Source organism: Alligator mississippiensis, chromosome 14, assembly GCF_030867095.1.
Source record: "Alligator mississippiensis isolate rAllMis1 chromosome 14, rAllMis1, whole genome shotgun sequence".
Classification (NCBI taxonomy): Eukaryota; Metazoa; Chordata; order Crocodylia; family Alligatoridae; genus Alligator; species Alligator mississippiensis.
The window spans coordinates 41,080,559-41,103,820 of NC_081837.1; the positions used below are offsets into that span (position 1 = coordinate 41,080,559).

General features: G+C 52.6%; 1 protein-coding gene across 3 annotated transcripts; it reads right to left on the reverse strand.

Moving 5' to 3' along the window:
• Positions 1-7,890: 7,890 nt before the first annotated feature.
• Positions 7,891-16,448, reverse strand: LOC102569146 (Krueppel-like factor 15). 3 transcript variants are annotated; one of them, XM_014609126.3, is made up of 3 exons: positions 16,268-16,448; positions 12,163-13,235; positions 7,891-8,290 (listed from the first exon to the last, which is right to left on the reverse strand). In XM_014609126.3, exons 2-3 carry the CDS (start codon positions 13,119-13,121, stop codon positions 8,110-8,112), a joined length of 1,140 nt encoding a protein of 379 aa, XP_014464612.2. In that variant the 5' UTR covers positions 13,122-13,235; positions 16,268-16,448; the 3' UTR covers positions 7,891-8,109. The 3 variants fall into 3 exon arrangements, with proteins under 3 accessions (XP_014464612.2, XP_019332838.2, XP_019332836.2); XM_019477293.2 differs by lacking the exon at positions 16,268-16,448 and adding an exon at positions 15,571-16,111; XM_019477291.2 differs by lacking the exon at positions 16,268-16,448 and adding an exon at positions 13,387-14,267.
• Between the last annotated feature and the right edge of the window lie 6,814 nt (positions 16,449-23,262).

The window sequence follows — 23,262 nt, forward strand, 5'->3', positions numbered from 1 at the left end:
GCAGCTGCCCAGCTGGATGAAAAAGCAGCTTTCGAGCTTTTAGATGAGAAAAAAAAAAGAAATTGGACGTTTTTGGTCTAATAGGACCAAGACAGGCCTCTAGTAGGCTCCCCGGTTGTTCTTCACGCGCAGTTCGTACATTTGTGCAGAAATCACAATCATTCATTTTCACACCTCACGTTGTTCGTGGATTATTTTGACCTCAGGGCCACCGTTGAAGAGAAGGGCGCTCCCCTCAAAGAGGGGCCTGGCTAAGCTCGATGCCGCGGTGTGGTGCGAAGGCGGCCACCGATGCAGCGCTCCGCCTTTCAGCCACTGAAAAGCCACTGTCCAGGCCCTGCCGCCGAAACGGTGCAACGTTTTGTGTGCGGGGAGCGGCGCGGCGTCCTCGCCAGGGACGCCGAGTGTCTGCGCAGAATAATCAGGCTCGCTCGGGTCCTGATGACGACCTCCTGCTTCACGGCGGACGCCAACCTCCCTGAAAGCATGGGTTTTAAGGAGCCCCCAAACTCTTCAACACTTGGAAAAGACAGCGCCCTCGTTCGTGCGGAAGCTCGTTAAAAACGGCCCACCCGCACATCGCCGCAACACACGGCTCCTTTGCAATTGATCTTCAAGGGTCCGGCGCCGAAGGAGTTGTTGCCCGCGTCTCTGCCTGGGCTTAGAGACCCCTGCGGATCAGCGGCTCTAGGGAGTAACGCCGTAACTCGACGCAGTCCTCTGTTGGACGGCGGCCGCTTCTCAAGCCGGCCTCAACGGGGCGTTTTCGTTCACGCCAGGTCAGGCACGGCACGCGGAAGACGAAACTTCAGGCTGGGAGGCAATCTCCCCATCTCAAACAGAAATAATGGCTCTCCACCTCTCCGGCATGTTCCCACCCACCTACGCAGAACAGCTTGCCATCCTCTGGAAGGAGATAAAGCCACCTGTGCCACATACAGTTTCAAGTTTCTTGAACGCACGCTATTTATTGCAGGATGTTTTGTTCCCCCAGGTTTCACCCAGTTGCACCCACTAGCAACGCGGTCCTACAGACGCCGGGAGGCATAGCGGCCAGATTATCAAAGGGACTCGGCTTGCACAGACAGAAGACACGGCAGTGAGAGGTTTTTGTTAGGCACTTACCTTGTGGCTCCTGACCTGCTGAAAGCACTGGTTCAGATCTCACAAAACACAAGCTTCTGCAGGCTGTAATTAGTAGCTCGCCTCAACTGAAATACATGCCATTTCCAGTTCCCCTTCTTTGTTGGATCCATTTAATTTGGTATAATGGCTGCATAATAAAACGAAGGAAGACTTATTTTCAGGTTTATCATAGCAAGATGAGAAGCCCCCTGTGAAACGAAGCGATCCCTTTTTTTGCTTTTGTAAAATAAAATCACCGCGTTAGCGCTCACACAAGCACAAATCACACAGGGACCAGCGGGGGATGAAAGGAGCAGAGGGGAAGAGAGAGCAAAGTGTATTGGGGTCTTAGCTCAACACTTTTAAAAGGAAGTCTTTGTATTAGAGAGACGAAAGGGAGAAAGCACATGAAGATCAGAGCTGAGCAAGACATCAGGCCTCTTCCCCAGCGTCATGTTCCAAAGGAAACTTTTTCATTTGATGTTTCCTGACCAGTGCGACTCTGGGGCAGAAATCCAACAGGGAGCTTTTTGTTTCAAGTTTTAAAAAACAAAATCGCTGAGCCTCAATTTTAGTTTTTTATGCTCTCAATCCTTTTTGAAATGGGCAAAGAAGGGAGCGAAGGACAATGCATGAGAGAGAGCGAGCAGAATCCAAAGATAAGAAATGGTGCATTTTTTAGTTCTTCCCAAACCAAAACAAAAACTCCATTTTTAGATGAAAACTCGCTTTGATTTTTCCCCACCGTTGAAAAAAAAAAAAAAAATGTCAAGGCTACATCAGCAAAACATTTCCATTCTGATAATACTGCACCGGTTATGAAAGTATTTCAGCTACTCTTTGGACAAGGCTTAGACCACAAGAAATAGCGAGGTCTAACCACTAAGACTGTTCACCACGAGTTGGGATACCTGGGTTTCATTTGGGCTCTGACATTCAAGCAAGTAATTCCATGTCTCTGCAATTGTGTCCCCACAACCCTCTTCCCTTATCCCTCTGGATTACGGCTGGTCTCTAGCACCAACAAATCCTGATCTCCCTGGGAGACTCCTAGTGCTCTTTCACTACAAAGATTACAGACTAGAATATTTCAAGCACATTGGCTCAAAAAGGGCTGAAGACTTTAAATGATCCATTCCTACCCTGCCCCTTCCTGGTATCCTCCTATTCTTAGCTTTTTGCCTTGTTCCATGCCTCCTCTTCTCTTCCTCCTGGAAATCCTTCCTGAACAGTTGCACACATGATCTTCCCCACAACAGCTGCAGCATTTCACCTCGTGTAGGTGAACAGATAGAAGGAGAATAAGGCCCTGGTTGTGCAAACGTCACTCACACACACTGTCACACCCACCATCTCCCTCGCAAAGCTCCATGAGGTCAGTCACAAACATAAGGCTTGCAGGCTTGGGACAATATATTGCAATATCCTTAAGTAAGGGACTGTGCCCCCTTATTTGCTCATACAGCAAACACTCCCTTCATAACAGCGGAAATCACCAGCAAAATCTACTACAGCAACTATTTACCATTGCACACAATCCTCCCTCTGCACCAGTTACAGGAAACCAGTATCTCACCCAGATAAGCCCTATCTACGTGATAACTGATCTGAACTGAAAGGGGATCCGAACCACATGCCCTTCTAGGCACCTACATGGTGAAACAGGGAGACCTTTGATTCCATCTTTTCCCTTCAGACACCCCACAGCCACACCAGAAGGCAAAGCAGAGAGAAGAGGGGATATGGGGAGGGTTAGCATTTGAGGCTTACCATAACCTACACAGCAGCGTCTGTGGCACTTTGACTTCGGCCCTATTGCTGGACATGCAGGTATCTGATAACCTCAAAACTCATCCTTGCCCTTAGCAAGCTATCTACCCCAATAGCTCAAATCCGTGCAAAATATTGAAGAGATTTCCCATCTACAAATCAAAATAGGCCCGTCCTGATCTAGCATCCACATAACTCAACTGACTTCAACAGGGCCAGGAGACCAGGATGAGGCCAAAAGGATAAGATCCACTCACAACTCACATGGGCTAGAGCCCTGCAGGGGCCAGCAACTCCCATGCAAAATAAAACCAGTGATATCTGCATGCAAGCACATGGATTGGGGAGGGGGAAAAAACTTCCAGTCCTAGGCAGGTCTCTCTCACGTTGCCTTGCTTCTGTTACTGTGAGCTTGGAGAGGCTGACTTGGATGTTACTAAAGGTGGGATAAGGGAACAATGAGTGGATGGGAAGAAAAGAATAATATTAAAGTAGAGCAGGGAAGCAGGCAGAGTTTGAAAGAAAGCAGCAAGTAGGGGCTTTAAAAAGGAGCAGGAGGAGCAGTTTAATGATAAAGATGTACACTGGCCTAGTGCCTGAGGTCAGTCAGGCTAGGGTCCCTTCCTGGGGGAGTTGTAGCAACAGAGCAGATGCCCGTCCTGCCTTGAGGAGCTTATACTAAAATAAAACAAGATGGTGTGTGCCTAGCAAGGCCAGGGAGACCAGGACAGTCCAGTAGGGTTAGAATAAAGATGTTTAAAACACATACAAAGGAGAAAACTTGCAGCAAGTCCCAAATTTATGATCATGGTACCTTATCGCAGGGAGCGGAGGAAGGACTTCAGGACAGCCAGTCAACCATGCAGCCCCAAATGAAGCACTCCCACAAAAGCTTGCTCCATAATTTAACAACGTCCTTTCAACATGGCTTTGAACCCAGCAGCTAATTGGTTCAAGCGGGATGAAAATCTCCTTGCTGGGCGTGTCTCTGAATAACCATAGGAGAGAGTTTCAGGCCTCACTAGTGAAGGAAGCGCTCACAAGGGAAGGAAGATCAGTCTCATTCGAGATTGCTTTGTTCCATGGGCTGCGTTGGGAAATGCGCCGCAGGAAAAGGTGCATGCGGTGAGCCCCCGATTTAAAAAGCAGAACTCTTAGGCCGTGTTGGAGCGCTCTCTTGGAACAGAGCTTTAGACACAAAGCAACAGGCGTTACCTTCACTACGCTGTACCCCTCACCTCTCAACGCACACCTTTCCACCTCCAGCCTTGCACCAGGCCATACAGAAGATCGTGTTCTGGGAGCCAAGCAGTCGACCCGAGGGAAATGACTGCCGCACAAATCATTCGGTAGCCCAGACAGCGTGACATGGCACTTTCAGTTCCACAGCACCAACGCGGTCCTCTGATTTTTGCAAGAAGGAAATGCCACTTGACTCCTTCTCTTGACGGTGGGCACTGCTGCTAGTGTCCGTGCAAGGACTAGATGGAGCTAGTCATCAGGGATGTTTCAGCCCTGGGGGAATCCTACTCTGGCAAGAGCCTGCACATCTCCTGACTCTGCCTGTAGCATGCACAGCAGCTGCCTGGGGACACTTAGCAGTAGCTGGGCTCAGCTTCCTACCTCGAGCGAGCTCCACTCACTGTAAAACATCCTCCTCCTACACGCCTGGACAGCATGCACTCTTGTGGCGATACAGCCTCATGACATCACTCCACAAATATAACCCCCCCAAGATATTTAAGGCTGCTTCTTAAATGCCAGGAAATCTCCGTACAACAGGGCATGGGCTGGGAGGGTCAAGGGTCTGGTTGGTCCCATAAATATCAGCAGCGACAGCAGCTGTGATGCTGAACCTGAAGATAGCTCTCTGACGAGGGCAGAGAGAGAAGCCAGCTTCCCCCAAACCCTTTTCAGGATCTCCAGGTCTTTTGCTGTTTTGCCCCAGAATCATTTGCATTGACAACTACAAGCTGGAGCCCCCAAGATAGCAGCAACTGGTACCAAGGTGAAGGCAGAGACGACCTGCACAGCAGGACCCGACAGAGCTTGGAAGTTGACTTTTTTGCTGTCAGCATCAGAAAGCCACCATCAGCACCGGGCCATTGGATGGGAGTTTTAACAGAACCAAGGAGACGCTGCTCCCCCCTCGGCTGCACGATCGGTGTCACGGCAGCGCCAAAAAAGAGTGGGGGACCCTCTTCTGCACCGGGAACCGTATGTACGCCACGCGCAGGACTAAGTCTCCTCCTGATGGAGCTGACCCAGGCTGGAAGGGGGAAACAGAGGCAGAGAGAGGGGAAGTGACTTGCCCACTGTCCCACTGCCGGTCAGTGGCAGAACCAGGAAATGTAAGAGAGAGAGAAAGAGAGAGAGAGAAAGAGTGTATGTGTGTGTGTGTGTGCGTGTGTACATGCATGCATGCATACCCACATGCTTATGCAAGGAAATGGCCAAGGGAGAAGAGAGAGGGGCCAACATTTAACCTTCACGACCTCTCCTCACAAAGAGCATGCAATGCCTCAGGGAGGTCACATATCCAAGAAATACAAACCTCAGCCACGAATCTCCCTGGTTAACTCCCAGCAGAGCTCCAGGACTTTCAAAACTGCTGAAGACGGGACAAGATTAGCATCTAAACCAGCTGCTGGCCTAATAGCGAGAGTTTTGTTTTAGGCTACTGCTTGTGCACAATGTCTAAAGCTTGAAATAGAAGAGGGGAAAAAATAGACTGTGGTGCGGCCAACTCACTGAAGCAGGAAGCTCTGACTCCGCAAGTGCAGCTGGCCGGGTCAGAGTGTCTCCCGGGGCACAGAGACCTTGCAGCAGATGCTGGAGATCTGGGGTTTTGCACACCTCCAGGGACCCGACTCACAGCGCTGAGGATGCTGCTTCCTTCTTTACACTTCGTCGAGCCCTTAATCTCTCCCCGGGTGAGGGCTCCCTTTAGCTCAGTCAGAGACCAGCTGGCCTTCTATTCCAAGGGTGTCTATAGGGAGAGGGGAGCACAAGCAACAGTGGAAGAAAGGCACGAGGGCTGTCGTGGGAGACAGAGAGACACCCTACTCCTTTATGAAGAAGTTTCAGGCTAAAGGCTAGGCTTTGGCCGCAGTCAGGGTCACGTTGCATCATCTGACGCTGCCATGATACATGAAAACAGCTGGGGAAGGGACAGAGCCCGGACGTGTGGGCTGGCCAGCCTCAAGGCTTTGCACATCAGTATTGCTGCTTCCCAAACTACAGCTGCAAAGGCAGAAGCATTTTGCACCATTCTGTACGTGCTCACACCGTGCACTTAGGAGTAACTCAGCTTCGTTTGTACCAAAGGCCCTGCAGCCACACGATACGGCTTAGCCCTTTTCATCCAAGCACGGCACAGACCATTCGAAATGGGAAAATGGAGACACGACTTGCTCCACTGCATAGACTGAGCCTCAGCACCGGAGCCAGAACCGGGAAGTCCTGGCTCCTGGTCCCGTACTGAGGCTAAGCCCAAACTAAACCACATCGCTTGGGAATGCTAGTGTGCTCCTGCCAAGGGAAAGGCAGACAAGGCCACTCTCATCCTCCCCTGCTGCTGCTCAGGGATCTCATCTGTGGTTCATTAATGTGCAGCCCTGCCACATCATTGCAGCAGAGATCAGCGCAGAAGCTCCAACAAACTTTTGGGACCATTCACCAACAGCGCCCTGGAGAAGCAGATGAGGCAACAGTGTACCTTGCACAACACATAGGTATTTAGGGCATTTGATTTAATAAAGGGAGCTTTTCCCCTCCCCTCTCTTTGGCAGTCGCAGCGCAAATCAGCTACACCGTAGGATGCTGTGGGCCAGCTCCCTGCCACTCCCGGCCCAACCAGGGGGAACCCATGTTTAGGGAACGAGACCAGAGAAGCCACGGCTGCCCTCGGCAGGCTGAAGGCTGAACAGCAGAAGGGGACAGCTCCCAAAGGAACCGGGTCTGCGGAGGCAGTGGTTGCAGTGCGGGGGAGAACGGGAGCAAGCGCAATGTGAGTCATGCTGGCGTGGGGCCTGAGGAAGGTGCCCTCGAGGAGAAGGTGCTTGAAGTAAACACTCACAGAGGCAGAAAACAAAGTGTTTCTCACACACTTTCTCCTCTGGCACAGAATTAAAGCTTCGTTATCACATGCATTAAACCTGCAGCTCCCAAACCTTGGCTGCCCTGATGCTGGCACTTGAGAAGCAGCCTCTTTGTCTCTGCTGCTCTTTTCCCCCTCACCGCGACCCACCTGAATTCCACGGGGCTGCGACATGTCATGTGCTGGCACTCACCTGAAGCATGAGCCCTGCACCCGATGTGCACGGAGCAAATATCCTTAATACAGATGTGTACCCTGCAGACCAAGTCTCAGAATGCAACGCTCCATCCGACCCTCAGCAAAAAGTGACTGTATTTTAAGACCCTGCCTGTGGCCAGCAGGCTGCACGCCCTCTCACTAGGGGCACCAAACAAAGTGAGGACATGCAACACCCACCTGCATGTCTGCCACGTGCAAATGAGTGCACGTTCAGGAAGAGCCCCCATGGCACCCTCGCCAGGCTTGCACAAAAGTTTGCACTGGATCCAAACAGAGACATTGGAGAAAGGAGTTCACCGGCTTAACTGGTCCTGCAAAAGTAAGCTGCGAGCAGCACAAAGATGGAGGTGGTCACCTGTTGTACCTGCTGCACAGCATGTACGTGAAGGCATCTCTCCAACCAATAGACCCAGCATGACTCTTCCTTGGCTCATCCCCTGGGAAGCCTGCAGGACCACGGCCCGTAGACCACAGCAGTGAACTCAGCTGCAGTAGCACAGGGGCATGCACAAGCAGCAGGTCAGGATGCAAGCTGGGGATGAAAACCTGTTAACCCTAGGCCAAAATTAGTGTAACTGGGGCATCAGAAAAGAGCGGGCAACACCCAATCAATTATCAAAGCCATTTTACGAAGCCCTTCCCCACCTTGAGACACACAGACACCAATTAGTAGAGGCTTCTATCATGTATATGATATGTATTTAGAGGGGACACGGCTCCATCAGAGACAGGCCCTGACTATAAGGCACTACTGGGCAGAGATAGACCTTGGATCGTCCACAGCCTGCACAAAGAGTCCCTTCCCTCTCCTGCCAAAGGAGAGGCTGCTTGCACTGCTGTTCAGCCTCTGGCTCAGCTGGTTTCCACCCCGGCACCATCAGGCAGGAGCAAGAGGGTTAACTGCTGCCAATGCCCTGAGCTGTCCGGCTCCCAGCTCCGCGCTGGCTCTTGTGGATCTTCGTGTGCTTGGCCAAGTGGTCGCTGCGGGTAAACTTCTTCTCGCAGGCCATGCACTGGTAGGGCTTGACCCCGGAGTGGGAGCGCTTGTGGCGGGATAGCTCGTCCGACCGGGAGAACCTGCCAGGAGAAGGGAAGCACAGTGGGTTCTTCTGGTCACTCGCCTGGCGCTAGCTAATCTACCGGAAGAGAGTAGCTCTTAACCGAGGCCACCTCAGCCCAGCCAGAAAACAGAGATCAGCAGGGAATCTGAAGTCGGTGGTCTTGGGCAAGACACTACACTGGGACTCAAAAGTTCAAGGTTTATTGCCTGCCTCTGCCACAAACTCCTCATGTGGCCCTGGGCAAGTCACTTTGCCTCCCAGCTATAACATGGAGGTAGCGCTTCCTTGTGACAACAAGATCTGTTGGCACCTGGGAGATGCTTGGATCCTACAGGGATGAGACTCAGCTCAGCAGACAGACAAGCAGCAGCAAGCACCCAAAGAGAGTGGCTGAAAGCATCGACGAGACCAGAGCCATAACACATAGCACCGGCACAGCACCTCCAACCCATCCCACAGGCATTAGGGAAGGCTCGGTCCTCATTGGAGGGGAAACCGAGACACAGCAGAAAGTACATCTCATGCAAAGCTGGATTGGAGCCCATCTCCTGACGCCCACCTCCTCTCCAGTCACCAGACACACCCAGGCACTTTCCCCTTGCAGTATCCATGGGACATATCAAGCCAAGTTACCCCTGGTGCAACCCCAGCAGCTGAAAGGAAGAGTGGCCTCAGGGATGATGAATCTGGCATCAGGCACCCATTTTGTGGCCAGAACCGAGCAGCAGCAGCAAGCAGTCCATCTGACTCAGGCCTTTGCTGTATCTCCGGGCTGCAGTGGTTAGAAATAACCTCTGACTCAGCCCAGTATGACACTACCCGGGGTTTCCAGGAGGGACAATCCAAGGCAGCTAGGATGCTCCCCTCCTTCACAAAGTTCCCAGCCAGGAGCCGTAGAAAATGGATAGAGGCAAGAAAGGAAGACTGCTGCACCTGTCTGCCAGGCCAGGAACGAGCTATGTGGGGATGCCCCGGAGGGCTGAGGAACCAAGTTATCCCACTGTGATACCCCTTGCTTTGTTTCAGTAATGCCTCCCTCTGGGTAAAGAGCATGGCACGGCAGTGTGACACTCCTAATCTTATCCCTTCTGGAAACTCCTGGGGAGCAGGAACGGGGTAAACAGTGTCGCATCTCTGGAGTGCGACCCTGGCTCCAGCACAGACGGGCAGCGACTGAAGGACGCTCGCTACCATCTGGATCTGCTTGGGTGCCTGGGCTGAGCAGCTTTCAGGCCAGCTCCCAGCAGATGGGCACCCAACTCACAAGCCTGGCACCAGTGTGGCACTATTCAGCCCCTCACCGGAGGCCAGCCCAGAGGGCCATGGTGACTGACTTCCCCTCCCACGTAGAGGCAGCCGGTCCCTGCAGAGCAGGGAAGAGGATTACTACCCAGCATCCCTTCAGCCCAGGCACAGAGCCTGCTTCCCCACACAGCCTGGCACTGGGGCTCAGCTCTGACCTCGCAGCTCGACTCAGAGCAGGGCATTTCCCACCCAAACCCCGGTCTCCCGGCCATGCCCAGGAGCTCCTCTCTCATGAAAAAGCGATGGTCATTTGGAAGTAAGCCACAGCTCCTCCTCCCTGTCAGCATGTTCTGGATTTGAAACTGGGGAGAGGCTAGCAAGCCCATGAGCGAGCTTGGACACCTCCGCTCGCTGCTCTGGGCTGCAGCTTCTCTGCAGAAGCATGTTAGCAAAGCGACGAGGGCCATCTGAATATTTGGCTACACTGATCTGCATCTCTAGCTATTTCCCATATATGGTGTGAATCAGCTGAGCCTCTCAGAAAGTCCCTTTGCCTCTTATCCAAGTCCTCTTGCACCCGCTTTGCTCTGCACTCGCACCAGGCACTGGTGAGCGTGTGCGCGCTCGGGTCTGACTGCCGCTGCCTTTCAAAGCCTCAGCACTGCTGCAGTCATCGGCAAGATCCTTCGTATTTGTAAACATTGTCGGAGAAGGAGCTCAAGGCAGGAATTCCCCCGCTTCTGCATCCAAGAAGCTGACCCAGAAGGCAGAAACATTAGAGCAAAGGGTTTTTCCATCTGGCTGAAACGCGCCAATAAAATGTGGAGCGAAAAGTTTCAGTTACAGCCCTGCTCCCTGTGCAGAATATAAAGCCCGCACCTGGGACAGTAAATGTGGTGTTTGCAAGGCTGCTCTGAGTTTCTCCAGTGCCGTCTATCGGGATCCCAGGGCCACCTCCAGACATTCAGCAAGAAACACCGCCTTGCTTCCTAGCAGTCATGAGCAGCAAGTCCCAAGGTCTCAGCTCAACACGATGAGCAGGAACTTGAGATTAGCAGCTGAGGCCACTCTGCAGGAGGGAGAACAGCCTTGAGAGCAACAGCTGTGTTTGAACATGGTTGTAGCTAGCAAACTTTTGCTCCCGCCAGGTTAGAGCCAACAGCAAAGTAGGCAGAAAAACACAAGGCAATACAGTAAGGGGAAGGCAATGCAACTGCTGGGTGTATATACCGCAGGAGGGATCAGGGATGCTCCTATATCGCTGAGACTGTCCTTCGTCGTGAAGGACTTTCCAATCTGCTACCTAAGAACTAGGTCTTCCTACGGTTAGCTCCACCTCATATTGCAGTGTTGAGGCTGTAGCTAGAATATCCCCTGCAGCTCTGGGCACATCAGAAAGAGATCAACACCTTGGAGGGAGAGCAGCAGATGTAATTAAGGGGTTGGGCTGCTTCAGGGAGCAAAGATTAAAATAACTAAACATACAACACAACCACAAAGAGCTTGAGTACATAGAGATATGCCCTCAAGTAACTGTTATCAGAAGGAAGCCAGCATCAAGGGGTGGGGGTTAATAAAGGGTGGTACAACGAAGCAAAACTCAGAGAGAAGTGGTGATGTAGAGGAAAGGAAAAATGCAGGTAAAAATTAGGATTTATTATCTTAAAGAGGGAGAGCTACAGAGCCACAGACTTTATGGCAACACCACTGATAGAAAACACAGACGAAGCAAAGCAAGCCTGGGAAATAACCCTGAACTGTCCAAGGAACGGGGGGGGGGGTTAATTTTTTTTAATGCATCTAAGTGACTTAGGAGTCAGAGCAAGATGTTAAGGCATCCAAGTTGCTCCTAACACAGAAAGAAGGTTTCCAAGCCATGCAAATGACTTCAGAAAACCTTCCCAAGCATCTTAACGGGCTTTTCAGTTCCATCCTTCCCCTCTCTAAATTCTATCATTCGTTTTAAAAAGGAAGTCCCAGGAAAGGCACAAGCTACATCTAGTTAAAACTTTCCTGCACCACTAACAGCCGTAATCTCAGTTATGCCCCATTCACGAGATGAAATGCCCCCGCAGAGTCAAAACAGCTGAGGGAATGAGAGACCAACTCACAGTTGGCCGGCTGGGGTTTGCTATATATTTAGTCCGGGACCCAATGTCAAAAAGGCCCTGCTAGAGCTAATGGAGACTGGCGTTACTGCATCAACGCTCCCAAGAGCTGTCTGAACTCGTCACACATGCTTCGTACCTCCACCAAGCAGACAATCCCAGCTGTCTAAAGTTACAAGGCAGCAGCTGGCCAACAGCCTTGTAAAGAGAGCAGGAAGGTAGCAGGATGGGAAGCAGAGCTGTGTTATTTTTCATAACTTGCCCAACCTTTTACACTCGACCAAGGCTACGAGCCCCAGGATGGGAAACATTTCCTGAAGGTTGGGCTGGGTTTCGAGGAGGCCTGAGCAAAATGGGTGAGGAGGCTTTGGGGAATCTGGGCTCAGTTGTGGGTACCAAGCACCTGAGGAAAACAGGGCTATAATGCACCACAGCTAGCGCTTCTGAAAGCAAGAGCGGGCCAGGACCTGCAACCGGGAATTACATGGCTTAGTGGCTTAGCAAGCACTGCCTTGCTCCTTGCTCATGCTTTTACCTCCAGTCACAGTTGGGCCACAGGCAGATGTAAGGCTTCTCTCCAGTGTGGCGCCGGAAATGTGCTTTGAGGTGGGAGCTCTTGGTGTACGTCTTGCTGCAGCCGGGGTGGGAGCACTGGTGGACACGGAGAATGGGAGAGGCAGCCTTCTGGCACTTGGGGGTGGCCTCAGCCGCTCGCACAGCCCCCAGATCCCCGGGCCTCAGAGCCACAGGCAGGGGGGCAATTTTGATGTACTTCTGATTTGAGACGGTCCCAGGGGGCTCGGCAGCCTGAGGGAGAAGGGTCAGGCTTTGGCCCTGCACGCTGATGACCAAGTGTGCCACCTTGATGCTCCCCAAAGCCTCCTGGGGAGGGGGGCTCGCACTGTTCCCCTGGATGGGTTGGATCTGGAGGATAACAGGGATGCTCCCGAGAGCTGTCACCAGATCAGTGGCCCCAGGCACCAACACAGCCTGGGTTGGGCTTGATGTATCCCCCTCCGTGACCATCCTGGGCACGAGCTGCACCCCAGAGTTTCCCAGGTTGATCTCTGACTTGAACTCGAGCTTGCCTCCCACCGGCTGCTTCTCACCCAGTTCCTCCTTGAGGAGCTCCATCTTCTCCTTCAAGAACTCCTCGATCTCCTCCAGGGTGGGGATGAAGTCCCGGGAGAGGCTGGAACAGAAGTCAGGCAGCTTCAAGTGTGCCTCATAGATGGTAGCTTGGGGTTTCTCACCCTCCTTCTTAAACTTGGACGGAGGGAGAGGAGCATCTTGCACGGGGCCAATGCCATCTGGAAACAGAACAGCGGAGCCCCCTGGTACGCTGGGCACCCCCTCGTTGCAGCTCTCCAGCAGCATCGAGGGCGGCATCTTGGTCTGAAGAGCTGCGGTAATGCTGTCTCGCTGAGGGGTGCTCAGCGAGTCAGTCGGGGAGTCGGAAGCGGGTAGTGGCTCGCTGCAACTCACAGAGACCATTTGTTGGCCAGCGTCCCCTCCCCACGTGAAGCCGAGGAACTGGCTGGGTACGTAACAAGTCAGGCGGGTGGCAGCGCAGCTGGCAGCCCCGAGGCTGGGAAATCCTTAGCCCATCTGCAAGGAAGTGATGACAAGATTATTTACCATGGCAAAAAACGCAGGAGCAGCCAGATGTACCGCTGAAAACAAAGCCTCAAAAGCAGTCACCAGAAAAACTGCTCTGTTCCTCAAAAAAAAAACCCCAAAACAACAAACTCCAACCCACCAGATACTTTGCATCTAAGACAGAGTCCTGTGGTCTGCAAAGACCTGGGCTGCCGCATAGCACAGGCTTTGCACCTCGCATCCAGGCTTTGCACTCTTTCATTCACCCGTCTAATGGACTGTTACACCTGCCGGAGCAATGGTACGCAGGGCTGAATGGGAGGGGAGATGGTCCGCAGAGTCATGAGGAGGAGGGGAAGGAGCCCTTCAGGAGGCACGGCACAGAGAGGAAGCCCAGGTTAGAGCTTTTTATGAGCCCGTATCTTCCAACTAAACGTGGGATTGCAGCAGAGCCATCCAAACCAGCCATGCCGGTCCTTCCGTCCACCATCTCCCCAGGCCCCTTCCTGCCGGGAAAGGGAAATTCTGAGGAGCATTCCAGGTGCAAACAGACCCTGACTTTATTTGTAGGGGAAAAAAATAAAAGCAGCTGACATTTCACAGTCTGCCGAGGGCAAAAGACCAGCCAAAGACCCTCTAGATGCTCAAGGTCTTTTGCAATATTGTCTCTAACCCGTGCACAGCAGGCCTTTGTAAATCAGTGGTGGCACAGACAACTGGCAGAGGCCAATGCCAATTTGGTGTGAAGCAGGAGATGAGAATGGGTCATGTCAGACAGACCCCCTCAGAGCCCTACCCGGGGCTCATCCTCTTGCAGGGTCTGCTTAACCCCAGCTTGCCTATAGCCCTGCTCCCATTTCACTCTCCACAACCACCGCCCCTTCATTACTATGCTTGTCCCACAATCTCCTCCTCTTGTGTTGCCGTCTGCGCTTACAATAGTTTCTCACCCTTCGAGTGCCCTGCACCTTCTGGCCCCTCCTCTGCAAAGAGACTCCCAAGGCTGTTGTCCATCCCTGCAAGATGCTGCGAGACAACTGCTCCCCTGCCTTTGCTGAGTTAATTCATGAGCTCTTCAGGACAGAGACATGGTTTGTCAGGTGCCTTGCAAAGAACGGACCATTGACCTTGGGCCCTCTGAGAAGATGAAGGCCAGCTTAGAAGCTAGTCATGCAACTAGATGGGTGCGCTCATGGTTAGGGCATCAGCCTGGATCTCAAGATACCTGGATTTAATTCCCTGCTCTGTATGCCTCAATTCCCCGTGTCTGAAAGGGGAATGATACGACCGCCCTACGTCTGGAGCCTGTGAAGTGTGCAGATGGGCAGACCAGGGCACAAACCCCTAACATGCAGCCCAATGCCTGGGAGCAGAGCTAGGGCTACAGCCTCCCCCTCTGGGTAAGAGAGTGACAGTGACAAGCTACCAGGAAATCTGTGGGATTTGAGGTCCCACCTGTGAGGTCACCATCAGGCCAAAGACAACGGGGCCTTTTGGAGGCACCTCAGCAAAAAAACACTACTTCGAAAGAAAGAATAATGTTGCTTAGACAAATGCACCGAGCACATCAATCATCAGCTACTATAGTAACAGGCGATAAGGCTGTGCCCAGAGACATGAAAGTCAAGGACTCGTGAGCAGACCCAGAAGCCAGCATGCAAATACTGCACTAAAAACAACAGGCAAATTGCTGTTTCAGGCCAAGCCCCAGGTGTCTGGGAGCCGCAAAGCGACCTCAGAGCACTCGAGACACACAAGAACAACGACGGTGCTGGGAGCAGAGCTCTGCATGCTGTTCTGGCTGGAGTGCCAGTCAATGCACTGTGCCCAGCGTCCCCATTTGGAGCACTTCTTATCAACCTCTGACCCTCGCTCCCATCTCTGTTCTTGTTTTAAGTTGTCTGAACAGCCCCTCTAACAACGGGGGGGGGGACCGCTCCTGTGTGGGCACACGCTCATGATCTTTCTGTGCATCAAACAGACCTGTCCTGCAAGACACTTCATCTCTCTGCAGCTCTCCGGCCTCCCACAAATCTCATCTCTTGGTGCCTTGACTCTTTGGGGGGGGGGGGGTACCAGGGGGTTGCTAATGCTCACCCACCTTGCAGGGGTGCAGCAAAGCTCAGGGGTGGTTTCTCCTGTGCTTGGATATTCAAAGAGCATGACAGACTCCTACAGAAGCGGGGCTGGAAGGGTGCATCTAGTCCACAGGTTGCATCTCGTGCGAGGCAGGATCAGCCTTGTCCAAACCATCCCAGGCAACCCATCATCTAAACTTTACGCAAGACGACCGTCACCCCGACCCAGCGCAGACCTCACCTGAACTGCCACAACGGGACCTCACCTTATTGGACTGCCACAAGGGGACCGGCTGCAGCCAACATGCTGCTTCTATGAAATGCTGTCACTATGCACTCGAGAGATCCTGGGTAGAGACCACGGCCCCTGCTACAGAGGAAAAACCTCCCCCCACAGTTCATACCGATCTGACCAGGAGGTAAAATTCCTATCCTGACCTCAAATGTGGCATTGGTCAGAGCCTGCGCGGAGGGGCAAGACCCCCTAGCCAGGCACCTCCGACTGCTCCCAGCAGGAGCATCAGCACAGCCCAGTCCCCATCCCCAGCCTGGGCTGCTGCCAACATGAGGGAGGCTTCAACCCCCCCTTGACACATGGAACTGAAAGAGGGGTGGGGAACCAACAAAGCCCAGCAGCCTGGGAAATCCCCATGGAAGAACAGAGGCATCTAAGCCAGGATCATCTAAGCCAGGCAGGGGCTCGAGGAAAATAGCTGCTGCAGCCCCCAGCCAGCCTTGCTGCAGCCTCCCTGGACCCACCACAGGCGAGCGGGGCTGGAAAGCTGAGTGCTGGGGAGCGCGTCGTACCGGAGCGCTACAGCCGGGTCCGGAGCGCACCACACTGGTGCGCTACAGCCGCGCCGCCACCACCCGGCGCCCCATCAGGGCTGGTTCCCCTTTGCACGTGTCCGGGCCGGCCCCCGCCAGCCCGGCCGAGCCCCCGCCGCTCCTGCCTGCCCTTACCCACACTCGCCGCCGCCGCCGCCGCGGTCCCTTCCCTGCTGGCAGCCACCGCTGCCGCTCACATGACGCGGGGAGGCGGCTCCGGCACCGCCTGCAGGCATCCCCGCTGCCCCAGCCCCCGGAGAGGCAGGGATGGGGGTTTCTCGGAGCAGGCAGGGAAGGGACAGAGGGGCTACCTCTGCTTGAGGAGCTTGCAAAAAGCCCCCAGGGGCTCCAGCCCAAAAGGAGGGAGCAGGCACCTCCTGGGGGTCTGCCCCTGGAAAGGTGTCCCCCCTCCGCCCCCAGACATGCACAACATTTCAGAGGAGCAAGGGGTGGCTGCCCTGGTCCCTCCCGGCTGTCCCTGTGCCAGGTTGGGTGTGAGGTCTCTGCTGTGTCAGGGCTGAGGGTCTCTTCTGGGGAGTTGAGAGGAAGGTTGCATGGGGTGGTTTGAAGAGGGGTGAGCCTGCCTCAGGCAGGGTTCGGATTAGATGGGCATTTCTCAACCAGTGGGTCACAAGGGTATAGGAAAGGGTTGCCAACAAACTTTAAACATGGGTTCTTTCAAGGAGAAAACTGCGGGAAGCCGTGGCTTTTCCCTTGCAGGCTGGCGGAGTTCCAGCCTGCGAGGGGCTGTTGAGCCCCCCATGCCCTGCACACCCACCCCTTGCCCCGCGCACTGGGTCAGGACTGGCCATGGACGTTTACAAATGGGTCCTGGTACAAAAAAGGTCGAGAGGCACTGCCCTAGATGACCTCTGCAAGTCCTTTCCAGCCCCGCGTCTCTATGACTAAAGCCAGGCTGCTGCCACCTCTTGTCTTGGGCTGCAGCCGGGCAGAGCTCCCTGCAAGGCTTCCCCTGGGCCAGAATTTAGCACCACGTGGATGATACCTAGTAGCAGCCGCCTGCCCTGAGAGAAGCTGGGGCTGGCTGAGCACGGGACCCCCAAGGGCTAGTGCCTGGCACCTGGGTAAGGGGCATGGATCAGGCACGGGGCTCAGTGAGAGGGTGGGATGGGGCATGGCGTGCTTCTCCAGGCACCAGCCTTAGCATTCAGGGCTCAATAGAGGAGGCATCAGCTAACACCAGTAGCCTCTTTTTGTGGAAACCCTCGCCATCAAGGGAGGCCTTTCCATCCCCATCCGACTGGGACTCTTCATACGTGTCCTAGGGCCGGGCTTGCCAGAGGGGTTCGTTCTTCTGGCCTTTGCCCCAAGTGGGGTCTAAATCAGCAAAACAAGGGGGTGAAGCCTAGAATTTATGTTGGAGACTTGGCTGGAGACCTCAAAGGCCCAACTCACAGTTCGTGGACGCCGGTTGTGACTCGAGTCGCTGGCTGAGGTACCCACATGCATTTCGCGCTAGGCTTTCCGGTCCTTCATCTGCCTTGGTGCTCATGAGATGTTTTGCTGCACGGGAGAGCTGGGCTTAATGCTGCAGCACGGGCTTGGCTGTCAGTTAACCACATATGTGCAGTGCTGGGAATCTTATTCACAGGTGTTATTACCAACCAACAAAGGCCATCAGTTAGTGAGCGGTGCTGGTACAGTTCATACAGGTGCAGTCTCACCAGCCCCGGGTAGGTCTGCTGTCCCAATGCCAGCAGGCAGCGCAGCACATGCAGGCAAGATAACGCATGACAGCAGATGCTGTAGTGACAGAGGAGACTTTCCAACTTCATTTGGATCTTGCCTTATTCATCGCTCCCTGTCCTCAACTGCTGTGCAGGAATCACATACTGTTGAATAGCAGTCGCATTAGAATAGCGAGCAGAAGGACCTGTCTGGATAAGGACAGCCTCTAAAATGCAACAGAAGCCTTAGGATGAAAGATGCTCTAGAAATATATGAGAGATTAATAGTATTTTGCACTTCTATGGAAGATCTCCAAAGATCTCCCAGCGCTTGATACATATACGCTAAGGAAGACAGCTTTCTGTTAATTAATGAGCTTCCAAATTCCCTGGACAGCTCTGAAAACCCCACCTACACTCAGGTTGGGGGAAAATTCAGATCTGGCTCCCAACTTCTCAGTGCGAGCTCATCTCTAAAATACGTATAATTAAATCTGTGTATGTGTATATGTATGTGTATGTGTACACTAAGCCTTTCACATGAGGGTCTCGGTGGACACTTACAATATTGCCTATTCACAAGAGTAGGCTTTATTATCCCATTTTTATAAATGGGGGAATTAAGGCACAGGGAAATTAAATGACTTGTTAATCATCCTGCAGGTCAGTGGCAGAAGTGGCGGCAGAGCCCTGGAGTCCCGATTCCAACTCCCCTTCTCTTACAACGGAGGGCAAAGCCGGTGGCTTCTGTTTCAAAAAGGGTACTGGTTTCCTCCCGCCCTTTTCACGGGCATCTTTCCCTGTCACTTGTTTTCATCCAGCTGAAGAGACTAATTTCTTTTTCTAAGAGAGAAGTATGCAACATGGGATTTTTTTTAAAAAGGCTGCCCGAGATCGAACGGTTCCGAAATCCCCTGCAAATGCCCATCCAAATACAAAAGCATCGGCCACGTCCCACGCCTGCAATGATGTCACAACCGACTCCAGGGCAGTCTTGGGCTGGTGTTTTCCATCCTGCCCATAAGCTCCAGGACACACAAGTTACTTAACCCACCTTCACGAAACCACCACCCACTCTTCCCCCCATGACATGACTGGGCATGATAAAGGTTCTGCTTTTCTCTGGGAAGCTGATGCTCCTGTGTTGACTTGTCTCCTTTATCAGATCACCTGGCTTAGTCCGGAGGAAACCTCTGCTTTCGCTGCTCCTCTGTGGTTTGCCACAGCTCCTGGGAGCTTCCCCCACGTTTCCGAAGCTAAAGTTCCTGTTCCAGCAGGCAGGAACACAGCGGGCTGCTGATAACTTGGGGTTGAAGGAGTCTCATTTCATGTTTTGCAGGACAGCACCTGGCAAGAGACAGGCTGCGGGGCTGTCAGAAGAAGCACAAGCCGCTCAAGACCAGCTTTCTCTCCATACTTGGGGTTTGAGGCGCTGTATCCATGTGTCATTGGGACCCATTCCTGGCCCAGGGATGACTTGCTGCAGACCACAGTGCCCTCCCTTCCCTCCTCCGAGGGCTCAGCCTAGATTTACTCCTGGCAATGGAGAAGGACATGTCTCTAACTCAGTCTCTCTTTGGTCCCACTGATCCTATTGCTCCTCCTCTCCTGGGTTTGGACTGCCTCCCCCTTTCCACCTAGCAAGGGATGCTGCACTTAGAGCACAGGTTGGAGAGCCGGCTTGCATGCTAGTCTATGCCAGGATCTGCAGCAGTCTAGTGGCTTGCCTTAGACTGGGGCTTCCCAACAGCCTGGAGATAGATGTACACGGGGTTGAAATAATGCTGTGCACATCTCCCAGTTGCTTGCTCCCTGGCTCAGGTATTAGGGCTGTTGAGCAACAGTGCATGAGGAGATGATGCTTTCATTGGGATTCCATTTTTCAACCTCCAGCACTTGGGTTTGGCTTGAATCACTATAACTATCTGCTGAAAAAAATGGACTCCAGACTTTACTCTTAGAATTGCATTGGGTTAGATTAGGGTTTCCAAAGGAGATTAGATAGGCAGGTGCCCAATTTCCATGGAAATGACTTAAAATGCCAGCCGTAGCAGCTTCTTTATGGCGTGGAGACCACAGAGCTATTTCTTGTAATGGATAATGGTGGTGTGAGGCAGATATTGTAATTAGATTTTCATTGAGGAAACCATAGGACACTATAGGCTCCTGTTGTCGCTGCTACCAGATGTCTTTGCCACTGGGTTATGGCTATCTCTGCTTTTCCATTTTGGGGCAGGACTCTTCGCCAAACCTATTCCTAGGAAATGGTCAAAGTAGACATTTATGTAGAATCATTTTAGGAATGTACATGTTCATTGCTATGTTGTAGCAATTGTGTTCATGTGCTGGTTGGGCTACACCATCCTCCTAATTGAGGTTTGAGGTCTTTTCCTTTAGGCCATCTATTGCTTTCAGGGTGCCGGGGGAGAGTTGATTGTTTTCACAAACCGACTTGCTCATGAGTCACTTCCATGGACTGGATTCTCATGACAGGTGCACGGAGTGCACTGCTAGCGTTCATGGGCCTGGATTGCTTGGCTTTGTTGTTTTCTATTGGTTTTAAATGATGCCTGGCTTTGCTACCAGCTGCATGCATGTATGATGCATGTATGTATTCTTGCAGGCATGATGCATGTGCTGATTCTTACTATGAGTGCTCTGTTCTTCTCTGGAAGAGAGATGCATGTGCATGATTGCCTTCCTCTGTGCCAGGAGAGGGCACTGTAAGATTTCACCACCGAAATAACAAGGTTGCTACAACCCTAAACCAGTTGCATATGAGCAGAACCCAGGGCTACTCTTATGCGTTAAGGAATAAAAAGATGAGCTCACGGGGAGAAAAAGCTCCCATACCCATACTCACAGCTGCTTGCTTTGAGCACGGATTGGTCTCGCTGGATGGAGGGATCAGGGTCTGTCTCCTGGCTCTGTGTTGGTACGGTGCCTAGCAAAGCAGGTCCTAGCCCATCACTGCAGTTCTTCGTCACTATGGGATAAAAAAAACAAGAAATACAATAACAAGTAGTACTGGTTCTGTGCCTGAGCACCAAATCACTGAGTGCATCTAATCCCCAGAGAGAGACGAGATACTGGTTTCTGCCCCTTCGGGGCTGACAGTGCATTATGTCAAAACAGATTAGTTATAATCTATAGACCAGGGTTCTGTATTTAGAAGGTGCATTAAATCTTGAGGGATTAGATATAATCTGTGGAGGTGCAGGGCTACAACAACAGGGCTTTCTACGTTGACTAGATTAGCTGGGGAAGTATGTTACTTCGCAGATTGAAAGGAACCTGTTAGAGGCCTTGGCATCTCGTATACATCCTCCATTATCTAAAGACTGGAACAAGATTGGGCAGCCTTGTATAAAGACAGGCTTGCAAGGCCAGCTTCCACGTTTTTGTTGCTGTAAGCAGGAAAGCACCGACTTACATGGTTGACCACAGTGACACAAAGAAATAAATGAAACCCATTCCCATATGCAATAGCACTCATTCTCAAGAGTCAAAACCTAAGTGATGCACCATCCAAAAGGCCATCCTAGTTAAAGAGTCATAAAGTGTTTATCATTAATTTTTCACTGAGCTGGGGAAGGTCTTCGTGATCAACCCCTTTCATTAACATATGGACAATCAGATTGTAGGTAGATGCATGCCATTAATGAGCGTATATCTATGATTGCAAACCTGGGGAAGGGGGGCGAGGGGAATAATGGACCAGAGCTCTTGGGGGTACTGAACAGCTAACAAGAGCTCCAAGTTCCTGGGGTCTGACTGACCTACACCCATGCTCCCAAATGCGAGTGTTTTTGCATTTCCATTGCCCAATCTGAATGCTAGTTAAACTCATGTCTAGCTTTCTAATAAAGTAATTCCATTGAGGAGACATGCGCACTGTCTATCCCAGGCACAGTCCAACAAACTCAGCTCCCTTTGTCCCAGTTTGGGAATAAAGGGCTTCCCTTCACAGGTAATAGAGGACGTGTTACACTTCCACACATCAGATCCAGAACCCCTTTTCTTTCCACTTTACTGCTAGGTGGCTAGCAGCAGTCTGTGTGGGACTTATGCCTCGTCTTTCTCACACACCCTCATTGCAAATCACCCTGTTCTATTTACATTTACAGATTTTGTATCCGAAATGCTTTTAATCAGTGCTTCCAAATGTTTTGGGAACCACTGGGTTACTGCCAGTCCTGCACACGTCTCTGCCATTTATCTTTTCCATCAGACTTCTTCAACTGCAAAAGCAGGTGCCTGGCGGGAGCTGCAGATCACTTCCCATGACTGTGTGGTTCCCCACCCCACCTGAAAACCACTGCTTCAGACAGACAGGGCTGCTCTGCCCCTCCTGATAAGGGTCTGGCCCATGCCCCGGCCTTTGCTGCACCACTGGGGTTGCTTACAGACGTTAACCTGGCCTTCCCTCCCGAAACAGCACATTGGCAGCTGGCCCTCATCACATCTGGACAGCATGATGGCACCCAGAGCCAGGAACAAGCTGTGCAAAAGTGCCAGGCTGCGCAGGGGTCTCTGTTCACTGTGCAGAGGATGAAAGAGGGATGATATAACAGGTCCTGGCCAGTGAGTGACATCTGCCATAGATCCAGATGCTCCAGGACCAGGGGGCTGTACCCCATGGCTCATGGGCTTCCCTGCCAGTACTGACGTCTGCCTAGACGGGAGTCTGCATGGGAGCAGAGATTCCCTTTGATGCCTTCTCAGGACAAAAGTGACATTTTGCAGCAGGCTGTGCTCTCTGGGCTTGTCCTGAGGGCTGGTGTGCTTCTGGCTGCTCAGGCTTGAGATCCAGCTTTACGCAGAGATGGAGGAACCTGGGTTTGTGGGCAGGAGGGATGCTGACAGCAGGGCTCCCTGCGCCATCTGCCGGCGCAACTGTGCAGCACGCACATGAGCTGGGGTGGGAGAGAGCTCTCCGCATCACCTAGCCCTGCTACGGCAAGGAGCACTAAGCCAGAGGTGGGAAGGCAGGGCAGAGAAGCCTGCAGGTTTGCATGGTAAGAGGGCAGGCCAGGCCCATTCCCACCGCTGAGGCCCAGAGCCCCAGTAGGCAGAAGTCTGCCAGAAAGCATGCGGTGATGCTGGCATCAGGCAATGACAATCGCTTCTCCAGGAGAAACGGGGGACGGGAGGCAGCTGGCCAGTGTAACAGCCCAAGACATGGGTGACATCAGCCTCTCTGACCTCTCCTGAATGCGGTGGAGTTGTTCCTGCCCCTGTGCAAGCAGCAGCTGCTATCCCGCTTGCTCCCAAGGGCAGTGTGTTTCAGGCTCCGATCAACCCAGGCAGCGTTGCTGGTTTGGCTTGTGTGCACATCCTGCTCCCTGATCCTGCTGGAAACTGATGCTCAGCTCTCACCAAGGTCCCCTTCTAGTGGATCCGCCTTTTGCAACGCATTCGTGGGATGGATGGATTGTCTTC

Excerpts from the sequence above, each read along its gene's own strand:
- LOC102569146 (XM_014609126.3), bottom strand. The coding sequence starts at position 13,121 with ATGGTCTCTGTGAGTTGCAGCGAGCCACTACCCGCTTCCGACTCCCCG. Across the intron at positions 8,291-12,162 it reads TGGCCCAACTGTGACTGGAG|GTTCTCCCGGTCGGACGAGC; the intron begins GTAAAAGCATGA and ends TTCTCCTGGCAG.